This window comes from Elgaria multicarinata, chromosome 21, assembly GCF_023053635.1.
Source record: "Elgaria multicarinata webbii isolate HBS135686 ecotype San Diego chromosome 21, rElgMul1.1.pri, whole genome shotgun sequence".
Taxonomy (NCBI): domain Eukaryota; kingdom Metazoa; phylum Chordata; class Lepidosauria; order Squamata; family Anguidae; genus Elgaria; species Elgaria multicarinata.
The window spans coordinates 1,572,090-1,589,740 of record NC_086191.1 but is presented as its reverse complement, the minus strand read 5'-3'; the positions used below and the strand labels follow the sequence as shown (position 1 = coordinate 1,589,740).

Here is a 17,651-nt window from a genome sequence, read left to right as displayed (position 1 = left end):
CTCCCAGAGTGCAGGACACGGAATAACGGGCTCAAGTTAAAGGAAGCCAGATTCCAGCTGGACATCAGGAAAAACTTCCTCACTGTTAGAGCAGTACGACAATGGAATCAGTTCCCTAGGGAGGTTGTGGGCTCTCCCACCCTAGAGGCCTTCAAGAGGCAGCTGGACAACCATCTGTCAGGGATGCTTTAGGGTGGATTCCTGCATTGAGCAGGGGGTTGGACTCGATGGCCTTGTAGGCCCCTTCCAACTCTGCTATTCTATGATTCTATGATTTTTATGATTTTTTACATTTCCCCCCTTAAACCCTTTTCCTGGTATGCAAAGTGCTGCCGCCCGGGGTACAACAACAATGACAGCTAAACGCTGTAGGGGATAATTTGAGGGAAGCAGGTATGTGGGATGAAGCCTTCAGTGGGCCCCAACAGTTGTCATTGCACTTCAATACCGCTGTAAAGCAGTCGTGTGGCTCCTGCCTTTTATATACCGCTTTCTTACCACTTTCATAGTGCAATATCCTGCTAGGTGGAGATGAGGCCTTAGATGCTCTTCCTGTTCTATTCTCTGTTTTAAGCAAAGCCCGTGTAACTCACAATGGCTTAGACCTGCTCCTTCAAGGAGATTCAAGGCTTTCCAGGTCTTGCGTGCCGACTGAAGCGGAGGCAAGGGAAGCGTGTGGGACTGGGAGGAGGAGGCGCAAACAGATTCCTGAGCTTTGGAAACCCCACAGGGTTGGAATTCAGGGCAGGCCTGGCCTACCTAGTTATTTTGAGGGGTGAGTCCTACTTACCTAATTATTATTAGCTTGGGATCTCTCAAATCCATATGGAGGGAAGGGCGTTCTTTGAAAAACGTGTGAGTGTTTTTAATTATAACTGTTGTTTCTAGGTTATAATAGAATTGTGAGTGTGGAACTCGGTTTCCCATAAGGCTGCCCTGCTGGGACTCTTTGCCTGCAGATGGATCTGAGGGAAAGCTTTGCTTTGTTGAAATTAAATCGTACTGCTAACCTGCAGTTCACAAGCCACCAAAGAAAACTTGGGAAGAGAGGGCTTCTCTGCAGGAGGCTTTTATTGTGCACTGGTGACTGGTCATTCACGTTCTTTTGTGGGTAGTTCCTTTGTGGGTTAACAACGTTACACAATATTGTTAATCTCCCGGGTGCCTCCCGTGGCGCTTTGGCCATTACAGCAGGTTTATTTGCAATGAGGAAAATGCGCTAAGAAATTTTATCACGGATTGAAGCACTCCAATGGCTGGTGAATTCCTTGAATCCCGTCACATCGCAACTATACCACAGCGCCATCTCCTGGCGGTATAATGAAACATATAGAACTTGCCCAGAAAAATAAACATGTGTAAAGGATCCAATCTTATTTTAATTATTTATTTATTACAGTTTTATAGTGCCCATCAACAGTGCACAATTAAAACCATAAAATATAACAAGTCTAGGTAAATTTAAAACATCAAAAGATAAAAAGGCAATCTAAAACCTGCTAAGTTAAGATCCAGGGAAAGCCTGTGTGAAAAGGTATGTTTTCAGGAGGCATTTAAAAGATGCTAAGTTTTCCGCCTCTTGAACTGCACAAGGGAGGGTTTTCCAGAGGGTGGGTGCCGCTACAGAGAAGGCTCTGCTGCTGAGGTTCTTCATGGCGGTATTCCGTTCACTTTGGAATGGCCAGCGGGACATCCTCTGAGGATCGTAATTGTCATCCAAATGCATATAAGGGAAAGCGGTCTGTTAGGTATGCTGGTCCCAAGTGGTTTAGGGCTTTGTAGGATAACAGCATAACCTTGTCCGTGGCTCGGTAAATAACAGGCAGCCGGTGCAGTTCTCGTAACACAGGTTTTATATGAGCAGAGCTAGCTGTCCCCGTGAGCAGCCTAGCTGCTGTGTTCTACATTAGCTGCAGCTTCCAAACCACACACATCATAGGTCATGGCTAGACCAGGCCTATATCCCGAGATCGTTCCTGAACATCCAAATGCCACATAGGGGATCCCAGGAGCAAGCAGGGACAACCCCTCCATTTGCCTGGGATAATCCTTAGGTCTACCTAAGGCCTTAGTCCCACAAGGAATCTGGAAGCAGAAGCCCCGGTAAGGCTGTGGGATTTCAACCTTGTGTAGAGACGCCCAATAAGCTACAGTTAACGAAGGAAAGAACTTTCCCTAGGGAACGGGAATCCAAATCCAAATTTAATAGTGGTAGTTACAGTGAAAGCAAAAGAATTACAACTAACAATTTTGTTACAAAACACTGTCAAAATGCATATGCAATACATGTGGAAAGTGTAAAAGCAGTTTTTTGTTTGTTTAGCAGAACACCTTTTTAATGAACAGGCTGCAATACTTCTGCTATCAACACTATTTGTGAAGACAGGATTGGGATTCATAGAATCATAGAATAGCAGAGTTGGAAGGGGCCTACAAGGCCATCCAGTCCAACCCCCTGCTCAATGCAGGAATCCACCCTAAAGCATCCCCGACAGCTGCCTCTTGAAGGCCTCTAGTGTGGGAGAGCCCACAACCTCCCTAGGTAATTGATGCTATTGCCGTACTGCTCTAACAGTCAGGAAGTTTTTCCTGATGTCCAGCTGGAATCTGGCTTCCTTTAACTTGAGCCCGTTATTCCGTGTCCTGCACTCTGGGAGGATCGAGAAGAGATCCTGGCCCTCCTCTGTGTGACAACCTTTTAAGTCCTTGAAGAGTGCTATCGTGTCTCCCCTCCATCTTCTCTTCTCTAGGCTAAACATGCCCAGTTCTTTCAGTCTCTCTTCATAGGGCTTTGTTTCCAGACCCCTGAACATCCTGCTTGCCAGAGTCTTCCCAAGGGAAAGATGTTGTGTATTTGCAAATGTGAACAGTGGCAAGTAGTTTCTGAAGTGCCCCATCTCCCACATGGCAGCGATTTAGGATGTTCAATGTCTTTGCATCTTCACCATCTCTCTCACCACACTCAATGCAAACTGAAAGAATTATGTCCCTGCATAATCTTATTGTGGTTGACTCATGCACACGTAGGACAACACAGACAGCTAAACATAGCTCTGAATGGGATTGGTACGATCTCATAGAATCATAGAATCATAGAATAGCAGAGTTGGAAGGGGCCTATAATAAGGCCATCGAGTCCAACCCCCTGCTCAATACAGAAATCCACCCTAAAGCATCCCTGACAGATGGTTGTCCAGCTGCCTCTTGAAGGCCTCTAGTGTGGGAGAGCCCACAACCTCCCAGGTAACTGATTCCATTGTCGTACTGCTCTAACAGTCAGGAAGTTTTTTCTGATGTCCAGCCGGAATCTGACTTCCTTTAACTTGAGCCCGTTATTCCATGTCCTGCACTCTGGGAGGATCAAGAAGAGATCCTGGCCCTCCTCTGTGTGACAGCCTTTTAAGTATTTGAAGAGTGCTCTCATGTCTCCCCTCAATCTTCTCTTCTTCAGGCTAAACATGCCCAGTTCTTTCAGTCTCTCTTCATAGGGCTTTGTTTCCAGACCCCTGATCATCCTGGTTGCCCTCCTCTGAACACGCTCCAGCTTGTCTGCGTCCTTCTTGAATTGTGGCTTGCAGTGGTCCATTTTATTTCAACCAGAGGGAGGCAACAACGTCAGATTTTTGCCGAGCAGGGTTTTGTAAAAACAAACAAACAAAACCTTTTGAAGCTCTGGACTTTTTTAGTTAAATTTGAAATTTAAGTTTCCTTAAACTGCAATTATTTACTATTATAATGCAAGGTTTCATGACGTTTCTTTATTTAAGTAAACGTGTTTAATTATTTAAAATGAAGATTAATTAAAAATGGCATTTCACGTGATTTTAAAGTGCCCTTTTGAGTTCATTCTCCATCAGTGAACATTTCTTTTAAGAATGAAAAGGCTGGAGGCTGGGTACTTTGGTTTGCACCTAGAGGAATGGAATTTGAGGCTTGGAATAACAGAATGGAAACACTGAGCCTAAGGAGTTGTGGCCCTGATGAGGGGCTGAATTTGGATTGAAGCCCTGTGTCTGCTATGGATAAAGATTGGATTTTGTCCTTCTCTGGAATTCAGGTGGGACAGGAAGTGAAAGTGTCTCAAACTTCCTGTCCGGTGTGCTGCCCAGAAATAGTCACCCGAGGACCTTCTCTTGCCTCTTTAGCTATTAGTTCCTCAGAAATTTTACCTTATTGTAGTTCAGACGTTGTCAAACTTGTAGTAAAAACTTCTAAAAACTTGATTCAGTGGTGGTTTTCCCCTGGAAGGTGTTGTCCCTCAAACTCTTCCGAATTTCGTCCATCTCTCTATCTGTAAAACCCCAAATGCTGGCCTTCAGCAAGGCAGCAAAGGAAGCATTGACCTACTGGTCCACACCTGCCTTTTTGTTATTCCCTAGAACTAAACCATCACTGAGTAGCTTCTGGTGCTTCTCTCTTTCACCAGACACAGATGTGGGATGCATGGAAACAAACCTCTGAATTCATTGTGAAAGGTCTCTCAAAATGGCTCTCTTGCCCAGGTTCTTTTGCAAACGGATGATGTGCAGATGTGGAAGGAAAGAAGGAAGGAAGGACGGGGAGCCACAGAGAGGAGCAAGAAAACCATTTACAATAAAGTCATTTAAACCACGAGAAGCATCTATTTCTGAGCAGCAAGTAGTAGTAGTTGTAGTTAGAACAGCATGGAAGAGAGCAAACCGGCCCCGTCGTAGCCCGCCTGATAACAGTCACAGTTTATGGGCTGGAAAGCTGAGCGCATTTAGCTGTATTCAGAGGTGCTGGAGATGAAGGACCAAGTGTGATCTCTACGTATCCCACACCCATTGAAAATATTGCTACATGCACCCCAGTTCGCCACGTTGTGAGAGGTTTCACAGGTCCGGCATGTACCTAGCTTTGGTTCCCTTTGGGAGGAGGTCCCTGGAGGCTTATTGGTGTTTTGTAATATTTCATTTCTTTACAAGCATACCAGATGAGCAGGGGTGGAGGAGAATCCTTAAACACACAAAGTCGGCTGTGCCCCCATTAGATCTTCAGGGACACAGCCAAGCCCCCAACAAGATGTTGGCTTTTCAGAATCCAAAAACACTCAGCCCATCTCCAAGTGAAACAAAAAACTCACATTGCAATCTGACAGGTGGTTCTTCTTTTCACACACAGACCCCTTCCTTACTCTACCTGCCTGGCTAGAGAGCAAAGGAGGGGGGTGAGGATGAGACATCTCCACACATCAGGGCCCAATTTCAGCACTGCGGCAGGCCTTGTAGGTTATAGCTAAGATTTAATTAGAAGTCACCTGGAAGGGTCGGGGCTGATTCCAGCCTGGGCAAAGTCAGAATCTGTGTGAGCTTATCAAAGCAGAGCAGGGGGGATCACTCTACTCCCCGCGTCCACCTGCAGAGTCAGCCTCGACAAGGAGGGAGGCTGGATGCTCTCTGTGAGAACCTGACAGAGAGCATCCAGAGGGGTAAAGGTTGCAGAAAGATCACCAAAGTTGAAGCTGGAGGGCTGAGCAGTGATGCCCTGTGTGGGCAGGGGCCTTTCTGAAAGGCCAAACGCCCTTGTCTGTCTAGGGGTCTGGAGGAGGCATCTTGCACGCACGCCTTCCCTTTTAAGCTGATGCGAAGAAGGCGAGGAGCCTTTCTCGTCCGCATTGCCCGAAGCCCTCTCTGATAGGATCCATCCCTGTCTGAGCCAATGGAGGCACTCTGCACATGGACTCTCTTTCTAATTGGAACGTTGGATTGTTAAGGACTTGCCATGAAAAGTAATGTGAGACTTTCATAGACTTGAACTCTCATTTGCTGTGGATTGGGTGTCTTTGTTTGTCGTGAGCTCAGTGTACCGGCAGAATGGGTTTGATCTAAGACTTTGGGCCTTTCCTCAGCCTGGACTCATGCAGCGTGGAGCTGCCAGTGCGAAAGTCGTGACACGGAACTCCTTGCTTCTGTGAGCTTTCCCTTCCCTTGGTCTTGATAGGCCTCGACCGTGTAGCGTGGAGTTACCAACAAAAGATTCCAAGCTGGACTAATTCTCGGTGGCTGTGGTTTTGTTTAGGCCTTTCAAGAATGCATGCCTTTGATTGTCTAAAGGATCATTCCAGGAATCATTCCCATTCCTTTCCCCAGGTTTGGAACCCCATGTATGAATTGGCTGGGTTGGATTTCACCAGGATTCCCGAGATCCTTTCCTTGTGTTCGGAACTGTGGATATAGCAATGGGGAGCCCATGTTGATGGGGAACCCTTGTGGATGGGCATCTCAGTTATGGTAGTACTATTGATTAGCCTTTGACTATTCTGGAGTTTCTTAGAGCCTATAGCTAATGACCACATCAGCTATATGATTTCTGAAACAGGTGACCATTAAGCTTTCCCCATGAGATTTCCTGTAATAAAGATGCCTCACGGATTTGGGTGTCCTGTGTCCGTTTGCCAGAATGTGTGACTGCCTGAGGGACTGGAAACCTGGCACCTTCTTGGCTACGTCTATTCCCATGGCAAGACATCATGGTTATTTATCTTGATCCATTTCAATCTGGCGGAGGAACGACTTCATAATCGGTCCAGAGACAGAGACCCCTTTATTATACTGTGTACACAGGAGACAGCTCTTACCTCGTACGAACTGATGGCAGAGACTCTCTACCCATCAGCCACATCAGCATACTTTTCCCTCTTCCCTCCTTTGACTGATCACAAGTCCCATGCAAGTTCCATAAACGGAAACCCATTCTTTCATAAACAATGCCATATATTGGCAGCCTATGACCGGTACAACCGTTGCATTCTGTTCCTTGATAAGCACCTCAAGGAGAGATAATGATTCTAGAGTATGCTCTGATCCTTGAGAAATCCCTGGTCAGAGGGCTTTCAATGTTAAATAGATTAAACAATGCGCGTCTCCAAGTCTGTGTTTCAGGACAGCCTTGGAGATCTCTGTATCTTGATGTTGGTGGGGGCTAGAGGGAAAGTGTCAGGAATGTGTTTGAGCAATTTATTCGCATTAAATTGAGGGGATTTAACTGGGGCATTTTCAGGTTACCCTGTCAAAAGGAAGGATTTGTTTTGGTTCAAATCCTTGTGACATCCGCTTGGCCTGATTTTTGTACAGCCTTTAGAGGTGGGCGGGTGGGCAGGGGGAGGCCACGCTCATTTTTAGACCCTTCGCTCATTCCAGATCTGCTCTTCTGGAGGGGGGGAGGCTGTCCCCCTGGAATGGGTGCTTGGTTACTCCTTTAAACTTTGGTCTTGGTTTGTCCCCCACTTTCTCCCCTCTGCCATTGGCTGAGCGCCACTGCTGATGTCACAGTCAAGCTGAGCACCTAAGGGGCGGGCCTTAGTGACAGAGCCAGGATTGCTGGGGCAGGGGGCAGAGGAGGGCAAAGGGGCTGGAGCCAGAACGGAGGGTAGGTGGAGGCACAGGGAGGGCCTGGGTCAGGGAGGGGCCAAGGAGGGGAGAGGCAAAGGGCCCAAGGGGGTGGGGGAGTCACCGAGAAGAGGCATTTCAAGGGTGGGCAGAGGAGGCAGGGGCTTTGCCCCAGAGGACCCCCCCCCCCCCAATTTAGCTCTGAAGGCAGCAGGTTCAAGACCTGGGCTAGAAATGCTTCCACCTCCACCAGAAGTCCCCTTCTAGTTCCAGAAGCTGCCCTTTGACGCAGCCGCCATGGTGGAAGCGATCCAAGAGCATTCCCCCAAAGCTCTGGTTTTAAAAAGTTGCCTACATGCCCGACCTTTTCGGCTTGCGGTGAGGGGGCGACGATGGCATCTGCCATCTGCTGCCATGATCTGGAGCTGTGTTGGGGGCGTGCCCCAGCCGATGCCCACCCCTGATTAGTCACATCGGCTGGACAGGGACAGGGGGCAGGCCAGCTAGCTGAATGGCCACTGGGCCACCTCCATGGAGCTTGGCATTGAATGGAAAATGTAAAAAAAATAAAAATTAAACAGTTGTAGGTTTTAAAAGGTTTAAAAGTTTTTAAAATAATAATAATAATAATAATAATAATAATAATAATAATAATAATAGTAATAATAATAGAGGTGCAGGCTTAGCAGGATGGGGGGAGCCACCCCCATGCTTTGCTAGACCAGCTAATCTGTGCAATTAAAAACGTTTTTTAAAATGGAGCAAGACACGGCACATCAGTACCTGTTCACTCCTCCTGCCCTGTAAACCCCACTCCAGCTCCTTCATGTGGGGACAAGACGAAGGAGCACAAACGCGGGGGGTTGGGGGCTGGTGTTGTCAAGACACTGCCATCAAGATACCCCCTTAGTGGATAAAGTGGCAGTTACGGGAACTCTGGGGGGAAGTGACCACGTCATACTTGAATTCTTGATTTTAAAGGAGGCAAAAGCTGAGTGTAGCCATATACGTACTCTGGATTTCAGGAAAGCTGGTTTTAATTTATTTATTTTATTCATTTTATTTATTACATTTTTATACCGCCCAATAGCCGAAGCTCTCTGGGCGGTTCACAAAATTTAATAAACTCAGAACTGTGATAAGTAAGGTCCCATGACAAGTGGCCCTAATGAGAAAAGGAATCCAAGATGGGTGGGAGTTTTTAAAAAGGGAAATTTTAAAGGCACAATTACAAACAATTCCAACAAGGAAAAAAGATAGAAGACAACAGAGGAAACCAATGTGGCTCCACAAAAAGCTTAGAGACGACCTGAAAACAAAAAAGGGATACACATAGGAAGTGGAAGGAAGGCCAGGCTACAAAAGAAGAGTACAGACAGGTGGCGCAGAAGTGCCGAAATGGTGTCAGGAAGGCTAAAGCTGTGAATGAGCTGAGATTAGCGAGGGATGCTAAAAGCAATAAAAAGGCTTTCTTCAGATACGTGAATAGTAAAAGGCAGAGGAAAGAAATGGTGGTTCAACTGCTTAACGAGGATGGCAAATAGACGACAAAGAAAAGGCTGAATTGCTCAATTCCTACTTTGGCTCAGTCTTCTCCCAAAAGCGGGTCCATGACCCCCCTGGAAAAAGTGAAGCAGAAGTTGAGGGGGCAGGATTGCAGTTTGAGACTGATAAACAAATGGTCAAGGAACACCTAATTTCTTTGAATGAGTTCAAATCTCCAGGGCCCGATGAACTGCATCCTAGATGCATCTATTATCTTTGCAAAATCATGGAAGATGGATGAAGTGCATTGCTACAGTTCATTTCTGCATTATTTGCCCTGTTCTATGGCGGGTAAATTCTGAAGGCAATCAGTACAAACCAAGTTCATCTCAGGGAATTCCAGGAGTGCAGCGGAAGACAGAAGCATAGACAGAGCAGTCCAGTTGGCAATTGCCAATGGGTCATGGAGCCAAGCATTGCAGTCAGTCAGGGGTTGTCTATGAGAGTGCCAAGGGTCCAGGAATCTGAGTCTCTGCATGAAGTGAAGCCAGTTAGCTGAGGGAATTGTCAGTTTGCCTGCAGTGAGCCGGCTGTTAATCAGCACAGCTGGCTCATTAGGACCGCGTGTTGTTCTTAAGCAAGCCCACATACGGTGTTCAGCTTCTCTCCCTCCGCTCCTCCTGCCACTTATTATTATTATTATTATTATTATTATTATTATTATTATTATTATTATTTATATAGCACCATCAATGTACATGGTGCTGTACAGATAACACAGTAAATAGCAAGACCCTGCCGCATAGGCTTAGGCGTTCAACCGGCGTCATATAAACAACGGGGCACCACTGCGCAGCCACGATGGGGTATGTAGAGCATATAGATGAGCCCTAGTCCATGTCACCACTCGGGTTGCGCCCTCCCCTCCCCCCCCACCCCAAGAGGCTGCCCTTCCTATTACCTTATGAAGTTATCAAACTACGAAATGCCAGACCTGGGAGCAGCACCAGAGTAGTTGGGATTGGGGCTGTTGCTCCCATTTCCTTTCCAAAGCTATCATTGATTTGTACGCAAGGAAGATGCTTTGGAAGCAAGTTCTGTTGCCGTTTCTGGGAGTTCCGTGGCAGCAAACGTGGTTAAGATCAGGGCATCAGCTCCTTGTCTCTTCCATGCACAGTGAAGTCTGCAGTGTGAATTCTAGTCTGTGTTAGTTGTGATTATGGGCGTCATCAGATGAGCGTTTTATTGCACGCTTGTTACTGGGCACTCACAGATTTTCGTGGGTCCTTCTCACGACGTAAAGCTCCATCCGATGAGCATTTTATTGCACACTCGTTACTGGGCACTCACGGATTCCTCAGAGGTAGCTCACATGACATCGTCTGTCTTTGGCACGCTTTCCACCCCTTCTGGTCTTCCTTGCGCTGCAAGAAAAACCAGAAAAACACCTGCCTGGCCTCCAGGGGGCTGGAGTTGCAAAGAAAGGGGGCCACCACACTGAAGGCTCTTCTCCGGGTGGACTCCAAAAATGTAGTTATGCCGAACAGGGGAGAGAGATGACTAAGCATTAGGTGGGACTTGGAAAGTGTCAGTCTCTCTCCTTCATTTGAGGTGTTTAAGCAGAGGCTGGGTGGCTGATTCCCTGCTTCGCTCTGTGTGTGTGTGTGGCTTTGGCCACCTACGTGTGTGCAGTGTTCTGTGTATCAGTGCCACTTTGGAAAGAAGGCTGGGTAATCTCAAGGCCCCCCACTCCCCCAGTCAGCAGAGGAATTGGGATGTGGGGAATTTTTGTTTCTGTTCCCTTCCGCAGCTGCCTCACTGAATGCACTCGACAGACAGGCTGAGGCTTGCAGGGGGGCTCCGGCCATGCCAGGAAAAGGGGGGTGACTCACTTCTGGCTGGCACTGATCAGCCCGTCTGTCAGTCACTCGTCACCTGGCGGCAGGGCCGGTGCCAGGCTATTTTGTGCCCTAGGCAAGGCAAACTGCTTGCATCCCCCCCCCAAAAAAGTTGCCAACTTCAATTCAGCTGTTCAAAAAGAGTTTCTGAATATCTTCCTTTTATTATGCTTTTTTCTTAAAATAGCTAATTTGTATAAAACTGTGACCCTTAAAGGTCAGTACTGCGCCCCTCTGAGGTCTGTGCCCTAGGCGGCTGCCCAGTTGGGCTAATGGTAGTGCCGGCCCTGCCCAGCGGCTTGTGAGGTTGATTTCCGCAACACCCCAAGGAGGGAGGGACAGCTGGTTCAGCATGTCAGGGGGGAGAGCGAGGGGTGTTAATTGGCCCTTCTTGCAGCTCAGGTCATTTGCATGCGCGTGGTTTTCCCTTTTTAAAAAAATCGTTATACAGAAACATAGGCGCTGTGTTTACACAGGTCAAAGTAAACATCAAGCGTAAAAGAGAACAAACTTGTAAACAAAATTCTTGTGCGTCTGATATCTGGATAGTTGTTCTTGCCTATAAATGCCTGATGTTGGTACCAAACCAATTGTGACTCCAAATCATAGAAAGGGGAAGGGTGGGGTGGGATTAAAATAGGGTGACCCTATGAAAAGGAGGACAGGGCTCCTGTATCTTTAACAGTTGCATAGGAAAGGGAATTTCAGCAGGTGTCATTTGTATATATGGAGAAACTGGTGACAGTTAAAGGTACAGGAGCTAGAGTGACCAGATTTAAAAGAGGGCAGGGCACCTGCAGCTTTAACAGGTGTGATGAAGAGGAAATGTCACCAGGTTCTCCATATATACAAGTGACACCTGCTGAAATTCCCTTTTCAATACAACTGTTAAAGATACAGGAGCCCTGTCCTCCTTTCCATAGGGTCACCCTAATTAAAAGAGTCAATAGCAGGTGCCTGGAGCCTGACCCAGGGTGGGGCCTTGCCCGGGGGGGTGGGGGGCGTTAGTGAGAACTTTAACCCTTTAGGTTCCCACTGCAGTTCCAATCCAGTTCAGGCCCAGATTATGTCACAACTTAATTGGCTTCTCCCGAGAGCCAGCGTGATGCAGGGGCTGATCCGTTGGGCTGCAGAGGCGCAGGGTCAGTTTGGAGCCATTCCACGGAAAAAGGCTCCGAGCTGTTTAAGGCAATGTTGCTCCCAGCCGCACCAGCGAAACATAATGAGCTGCAGGGCCATGGCTGATCTGCATATAATTACTCGCCTGTAATTAATTTAATTTGAGTGCAGTTTTAATGAATGTGGCAGGTGCCAAACCAGAGATGCTGGGCAGGTTGTTGGTCTCATGCTGCTGCTATGGGGTTCGCCATCCGGGTGTTGCACAGGATCACTGTGGATCTTCTCCATGGGTGGGGTGGGCACTGTGCAAGGTGGATTCCATGGAATGCTTTGGAATTATTGCTGGTCATTTAAAGGTAACTAAATTAATAAGAGGGCAGTGCATTAAAGAAATGACCGTTATTTGGAATAATACTAAAAAACAGAAATCAGAATTAGAAAAAACTGTAGAAGTCCTAAGCACACAATATAAACGGACTGGTTCACAAGCTATTAGACAAAAATGGAAAGGCAAAGAATGGAACTAAACCACCTAGACCTCGATAAAACAATGGTAGATTCACTCTACGTTAAAAATTCTATGAATTTGATGGGAAAAGAACAAGAATGTTAGCAAATAGAGTAAAAGGAAAAGGAAAAGTAGCAATAGAATTGTAGCTTTAACCACTGAGGAAGGAACAAAAACTTATAGTGCAAATGAAATGAGGAAAATACTAACTAACTATTATGAAAAGTTATATAAAGGAACAAATACAGACAGAGAATTTATAAAAGAGTATCATCAAGAAAATAAGATTAATGGCTTAACAAGGGAGCAGTTGATATTTTTAGAACAGCCTATATCATTAGAAGAAATAAAAATGCTATAAAAAAGCATGAAGCACCAGGCCCTGATGGCCTTACAGCTGAATTCTATAAAGCATATGACGAATTATTGATTCCACAACTTTCAATATTACAGGGAACACAACTACCAGATACACGGAAACAAGGATGATTCCAGGAGTCCAAATTTTAAAAAACACAAATCCTTACAATTAAATTATGGAAGAATCTGGAAATAAATAATAGATATTAAAAGATGGAAAAATGAAACTGTCGCTACTGAGCAGAATATTGGTTTTTAAAGATAACGGTGTTGCCAAAATTTACATACTTGTTCTATGTTTTACCCACTGATATTACACCATTTTTTTAAAAAAATATGCCAATAAACAATTGACACATTCATCTTTAAAAGTGAAAGACCCAGGACACCAAAATAAATGAAGATAGAGGAGGATAGAGAAAGGAGGATGGGGAACACCCCAATTAAAACTATATTATAAAGCTTATTGGGGCGTGTTCAGAGGAGGGCAACCAGGATGATCAGGGGTCTGGAAACAAAGCCGTATGAAGAGAGACTGAAAGAACTGGGCAGGTTTAGCCTGGAGAAGAGAAGATTGAGGGGAGACATGAGAGCACTCTTCAAATACTTAAAAGGTTGTCACACAGAGGAGGGCCAGGATCTCTTCTCAATCCTCCCAGAGTGCAGGACACGGAATAACGGGCTCAAGTTAAAGGAAGCCAGATTCCAGCTGGACATCAGGAAAAACTTCCTGACTGTTAGAGCAGTGCGACAATGGAACCAGTTACCTAGGGAGGTGGTGGGCTCTCCCACACGAGAGGCCTTCAAGAGGCAGCTGGACAAGCATCTGTCAGGGATGCTTTAGGGTGGATTCCTGCATTGAGCAGGGGGTTGGACTCGATAGCCTTGTAGGCCCCTTCCAACTCTGCTATTCTATGATTCTATGAGCTTAGACACTTAATGTCTATAATTCGGATTCACAAGACAAACATTGGATTTGTATAGAAAAGTCTTTATTTCAAGATAGAGATCTCACGTCACTACCTTTCATTAAAAAAGAAATTAAAAAGGCATACAACAACAACGACACAAGCATTATTTCCATATTAAAAGTCTGGAAATACAAAAAGGAATCATTGATGCCTGGGATATCTCCATTGATACCAATTTGTGGACACCCAGATTTTCACCTAAAAGAGAGAATAATATACAAAAAGTCTTTAAAAGACAATCAACTGGATAGATTAATGCATTATTATACAGACTTACTACCCATATCTAGCACTGACTGGAGGACATAATTGAGGAATACAAACATTACATGGTTAGTGCGGTATCAACTATCCAAATTTATTAGAAAGTTGGTATATCATATAGCAAGGCACCAGAAATTTGACAGATTTGGAAAGAATGGTAATTAACACAGCAGAAAGGGTAAATGACTACTCTATATAGATTACTACTTAAACTAGATTTAGGATCACAACAAGGGCTACAAACTTGCTGGGAATCTGACTGGGCTATTGAAAAAGATCAAGAATACTGGACAAAAATGTGGGGGAAATTTCCTTTTAAAGCCACATCAGCTAAATGTACAGAAATATCGCTTAAAATATTGCAAAAATGGTACTTAACACCATCCAGGAATAGCTAAAATAGACAAGTCTTACTCACCATTGTGCTAGAGAGGATGTGGGGTCCGGGGATCCCCCCCGAGTGCCTACTTTGAGGGAAGCTCAGAGGATGGCAACAAGGGAGAGGGCCTTCTCAGTGGTGGCCTCCCAATTATGGAATGATCTCCCCGATGAGGCTCGCTTGGTGCCAACATTGTTATCTTTTCGGTGCCAGGGTTAAGACTTTTCTCTTCTCTCAGGCAGTTAACAACAGGAAAAACTTCCTGACTGTTAGAGCAGTACGAAAATGGAACCAGTTAGCTAGGGAGGTGGTGGGCTCTCCCACACTAGAGGCCTTCAAGAGCCATCTGTCAGGGATGCTTTAGGGTGGATTCCTGCACTGAGCAGGGGGTTGGACTTGATGGCCTTGTAGGCCCCTTCCAACTCTGCTATTCTAGGATTCTATATGCTGAATTTTTAATTGACCCCAGAATAGTTGTTTTAAATAGATATTGTTTTTAAATAAATATTGTTTTTATGCTTTTAAATTTTTGTATATCTGTTTTTAATGTTCATTGTTTTAAACTTTTGTAAACAGCCCAGAGAACTTCGGCTATGGGGAGGTATATAAATGTAATAAATAAATAAATGTTCACATGTGGTGGGACTGTGAACATATTCAAAGATTTTGGATGGAGATTTTTGAAGAAATATCCATCGTAATAAAAACACCGGAATTGGCATCACTTAATAAATCTGATGGCCAAAACCAAACTATATTACACAAAAAGCAAACTGAGTATCTCTTAATAGCAGCATGTATGCTGATAGCTAAATGCTGGAAGAAGGCAAAAGGATTAAATATAAGGAAGTGGAACGAGACAGTGTGGGAAGCAGCGCTCTCAGAGAAACTCCGCGTTTGAGCATATTAAGTGCACAAAAGAAAAAAGACAGTTTTGCTACAGAATGGTCGTGTTTTATTCTTCACACAAACTAAACAGCATCAGCACAGGTTCCAACAGCCTTTAACAGCTTATGCTTACAATAGTTTCTCTGGAAAAAATAATAATTAAAATAAATAGACTTGATTGGGGATCGATCCTCCCATTAATTAACTATCCTTTAAAACTGCCTAATGACCAATGTTAAATGATTTGTATTGTGTGCTTATAGTGTTGGACTATGTAGCATTTTCTTTCTTCTTTTAAAAAAAGCATATGTAATCTGTTATTCCTTGCATGTGTGGTTTCTGTATTACCTTAATATTTAAGCTGTTTTAAATACTCGCCACCTCTGAAGCTTTCCAAAAACCTGCCTGTGATCTGAGTCAATCTGTTTTGGAGGACAATCAAAGACACTTTGGGGCAGAGGAACAATTTAAGCACTGCCTCGCCTTTTCTCCCACAGCACAGGTTTATTAGCGGTGTAACTAGAGCGAGGTTCTGAAGAAGTTGCAATGAAACAGGTGTAAAATCTGGAATCCTGTTAAAGTCCTATCTCGTTCAGCAATTTATTGCCAATTTATGAACCTGTTTGTTGTAACTTCACTGTTATGTATATATGCGAGGTTATAGTGATATGATGCTGCATGTCCCAATCCTGTTATAATTTCTTTCAAACTCTTACAATATATCAGTTCTTTTACCCCATTGTTTTGGCTGTCATCCATATTGCTGTGCAGCTGTGTGCTGTTTCAGCATTGTTCTGTTGGGTGCTTTGCCACTGCTGCCTCTGTTTGCTGCTTCCGCGTCAAGCTTTGGCCATCCGAAGGCATCACTTCCTGCAGACACCATCCTACCATGAGGGGCCTCCTGAATGACATCACCCAACAAAGGGAGCAGAGCAGAGTTGGGAGATCAATTCAGACAAAGGAATGGATCTATGAGCCAACAACATAAAAGACAGGCAGGAAATGCACAAAGAGCAACACAACAGTTTGACTAGAGTAGGGATGCTCAATCTGAAAGCGTATGGTGGACAACTTCTCAGCCTAACACCAGTCCATATAGGCGGCTTTTGTCCTCATTCCATGGCTGCAGAGTTCCCTCTTGGGGTCTCAGAGAAAGAAGCATGATGGCCCAGAGCCCAGCTGTGGCAGAGCTTCAAAGGTGTCTTGTACCACCTCCCTCCCACGTGGCATGAAAATGTCGGCCCTGCGCCCTCCTCTCCCTTGCTGTTTGATCAGCAGAACCTACGCAGAAACTCTCCAGCGATTGTCAATATGGAAATCTGGTGTCGTCTCTGTAAAATCCCGTACTCTGATCTACCAACCCACTTCCATTTCAGACAGGCGGCTGTCATTTACGATTGCCAAAGATATGATCTCAAGAGCGACTTCCCCTAATTTTTCCTCCTCCGTTTCTTGACAGCTGCCAACTTACCATCCAAGTGCCCCTCCGTCTTTCTGGACATTCCCAGCGACCGTCTGCCAATAAGTGAGCATGAAGCCTGCTGCCTGGCCTTCCCAGCTCTTTGGGTGCCTCCTGATGTCGTCCGTCTTACTGGCCGCAGATAAAGTACCAAGGGTGACCTTCCGGAGGGGTGAGTAGCCCAAAAAATGTCAGACGCCGCAGCAGGGAACAGGGGAGATAAACTTGCAACAAGTGAGATTTGGGTCAGGCGAGTGGACCTGGGCTGCAGGTATACTTTGGCTGCGTTGCTGTTGGCAAATGCATAGAAATAGGTACTCAAACTGGGAAGAGGCAACGAGTGGGGTACCGCAGGGCTCAGTCCTGGGCCCAGTGCTCTTCAACATTTTTATTAATGGTTTGGACGAGGAGGTGCAGGGAACACTTATCAAATTTACAGATGACACAAAATTGGGTGGGATAGCGAATACCCTGGAAGACAGAAACAAACTTCAAAGTGATCTTGATAGGCTGGAGTGCTGGGCTGAAAACAACAGAATGAAATTGAATAGGGATAAATGCCAAGTTCTACATCTAGGAAACAGAAACCAAATGCACAGTTACAAGATGGGGATACTTGGCTCAGCAATACTAGAAACGAGAAAGATCTTGGAATTGTTGTAGACTGCAAGCTGAATATGAGCCAACAGTGCGATAGGGCTGCAAGAAAGGCAAATGCTATTTTGGGCTGCATTAATAGAAGTATAGCTTCCAAATCACGTGAGGTACTGGTTCCTCTCTATTCGGCCTTGGTTAGGCCTCATCTAGAGTATTGCGTCAAGTTCTGGGCTCCACAATTCAAGAAGGACGCAGACAAGCTGGAGCGTGTTCAGAGGAGAGCAACCAGGATGATCAGGGGTCTGGAAACAAAGCCCTATGAAGAGAGACTGAAAGAACTGGGCATGTTTAGTCTGGAGAAGAGAAGATGGAGG

The 17,651-nt window shown here is 45.4% G+C and overlaps 1 protein-coding gene across 1 annotated transcript in view; it reads left to right on the top strand.

Annotated features, from left to right (window-relative positions):
* The first annotated feature begins 16,752 nt into the window (after positions 1 to 16,752).
* The window catches only part of LOC134412331 (semaphorin-4A-like), a 28,135-nt gene continuing 27,236 nt past the window's right edge, over positions 16,753 to 17,651 (top strand). Inside the window, exon 1 of the mRNA XM_063146232.1 lies at positions 16,753 to 16,852. Coding sequence (XP_063002302.1) covers positions 16,753 to 16,852 — 100 coding nt within the window. The remainder of the gene's footprint in view (positions 16,853 to 17,651) is intronic.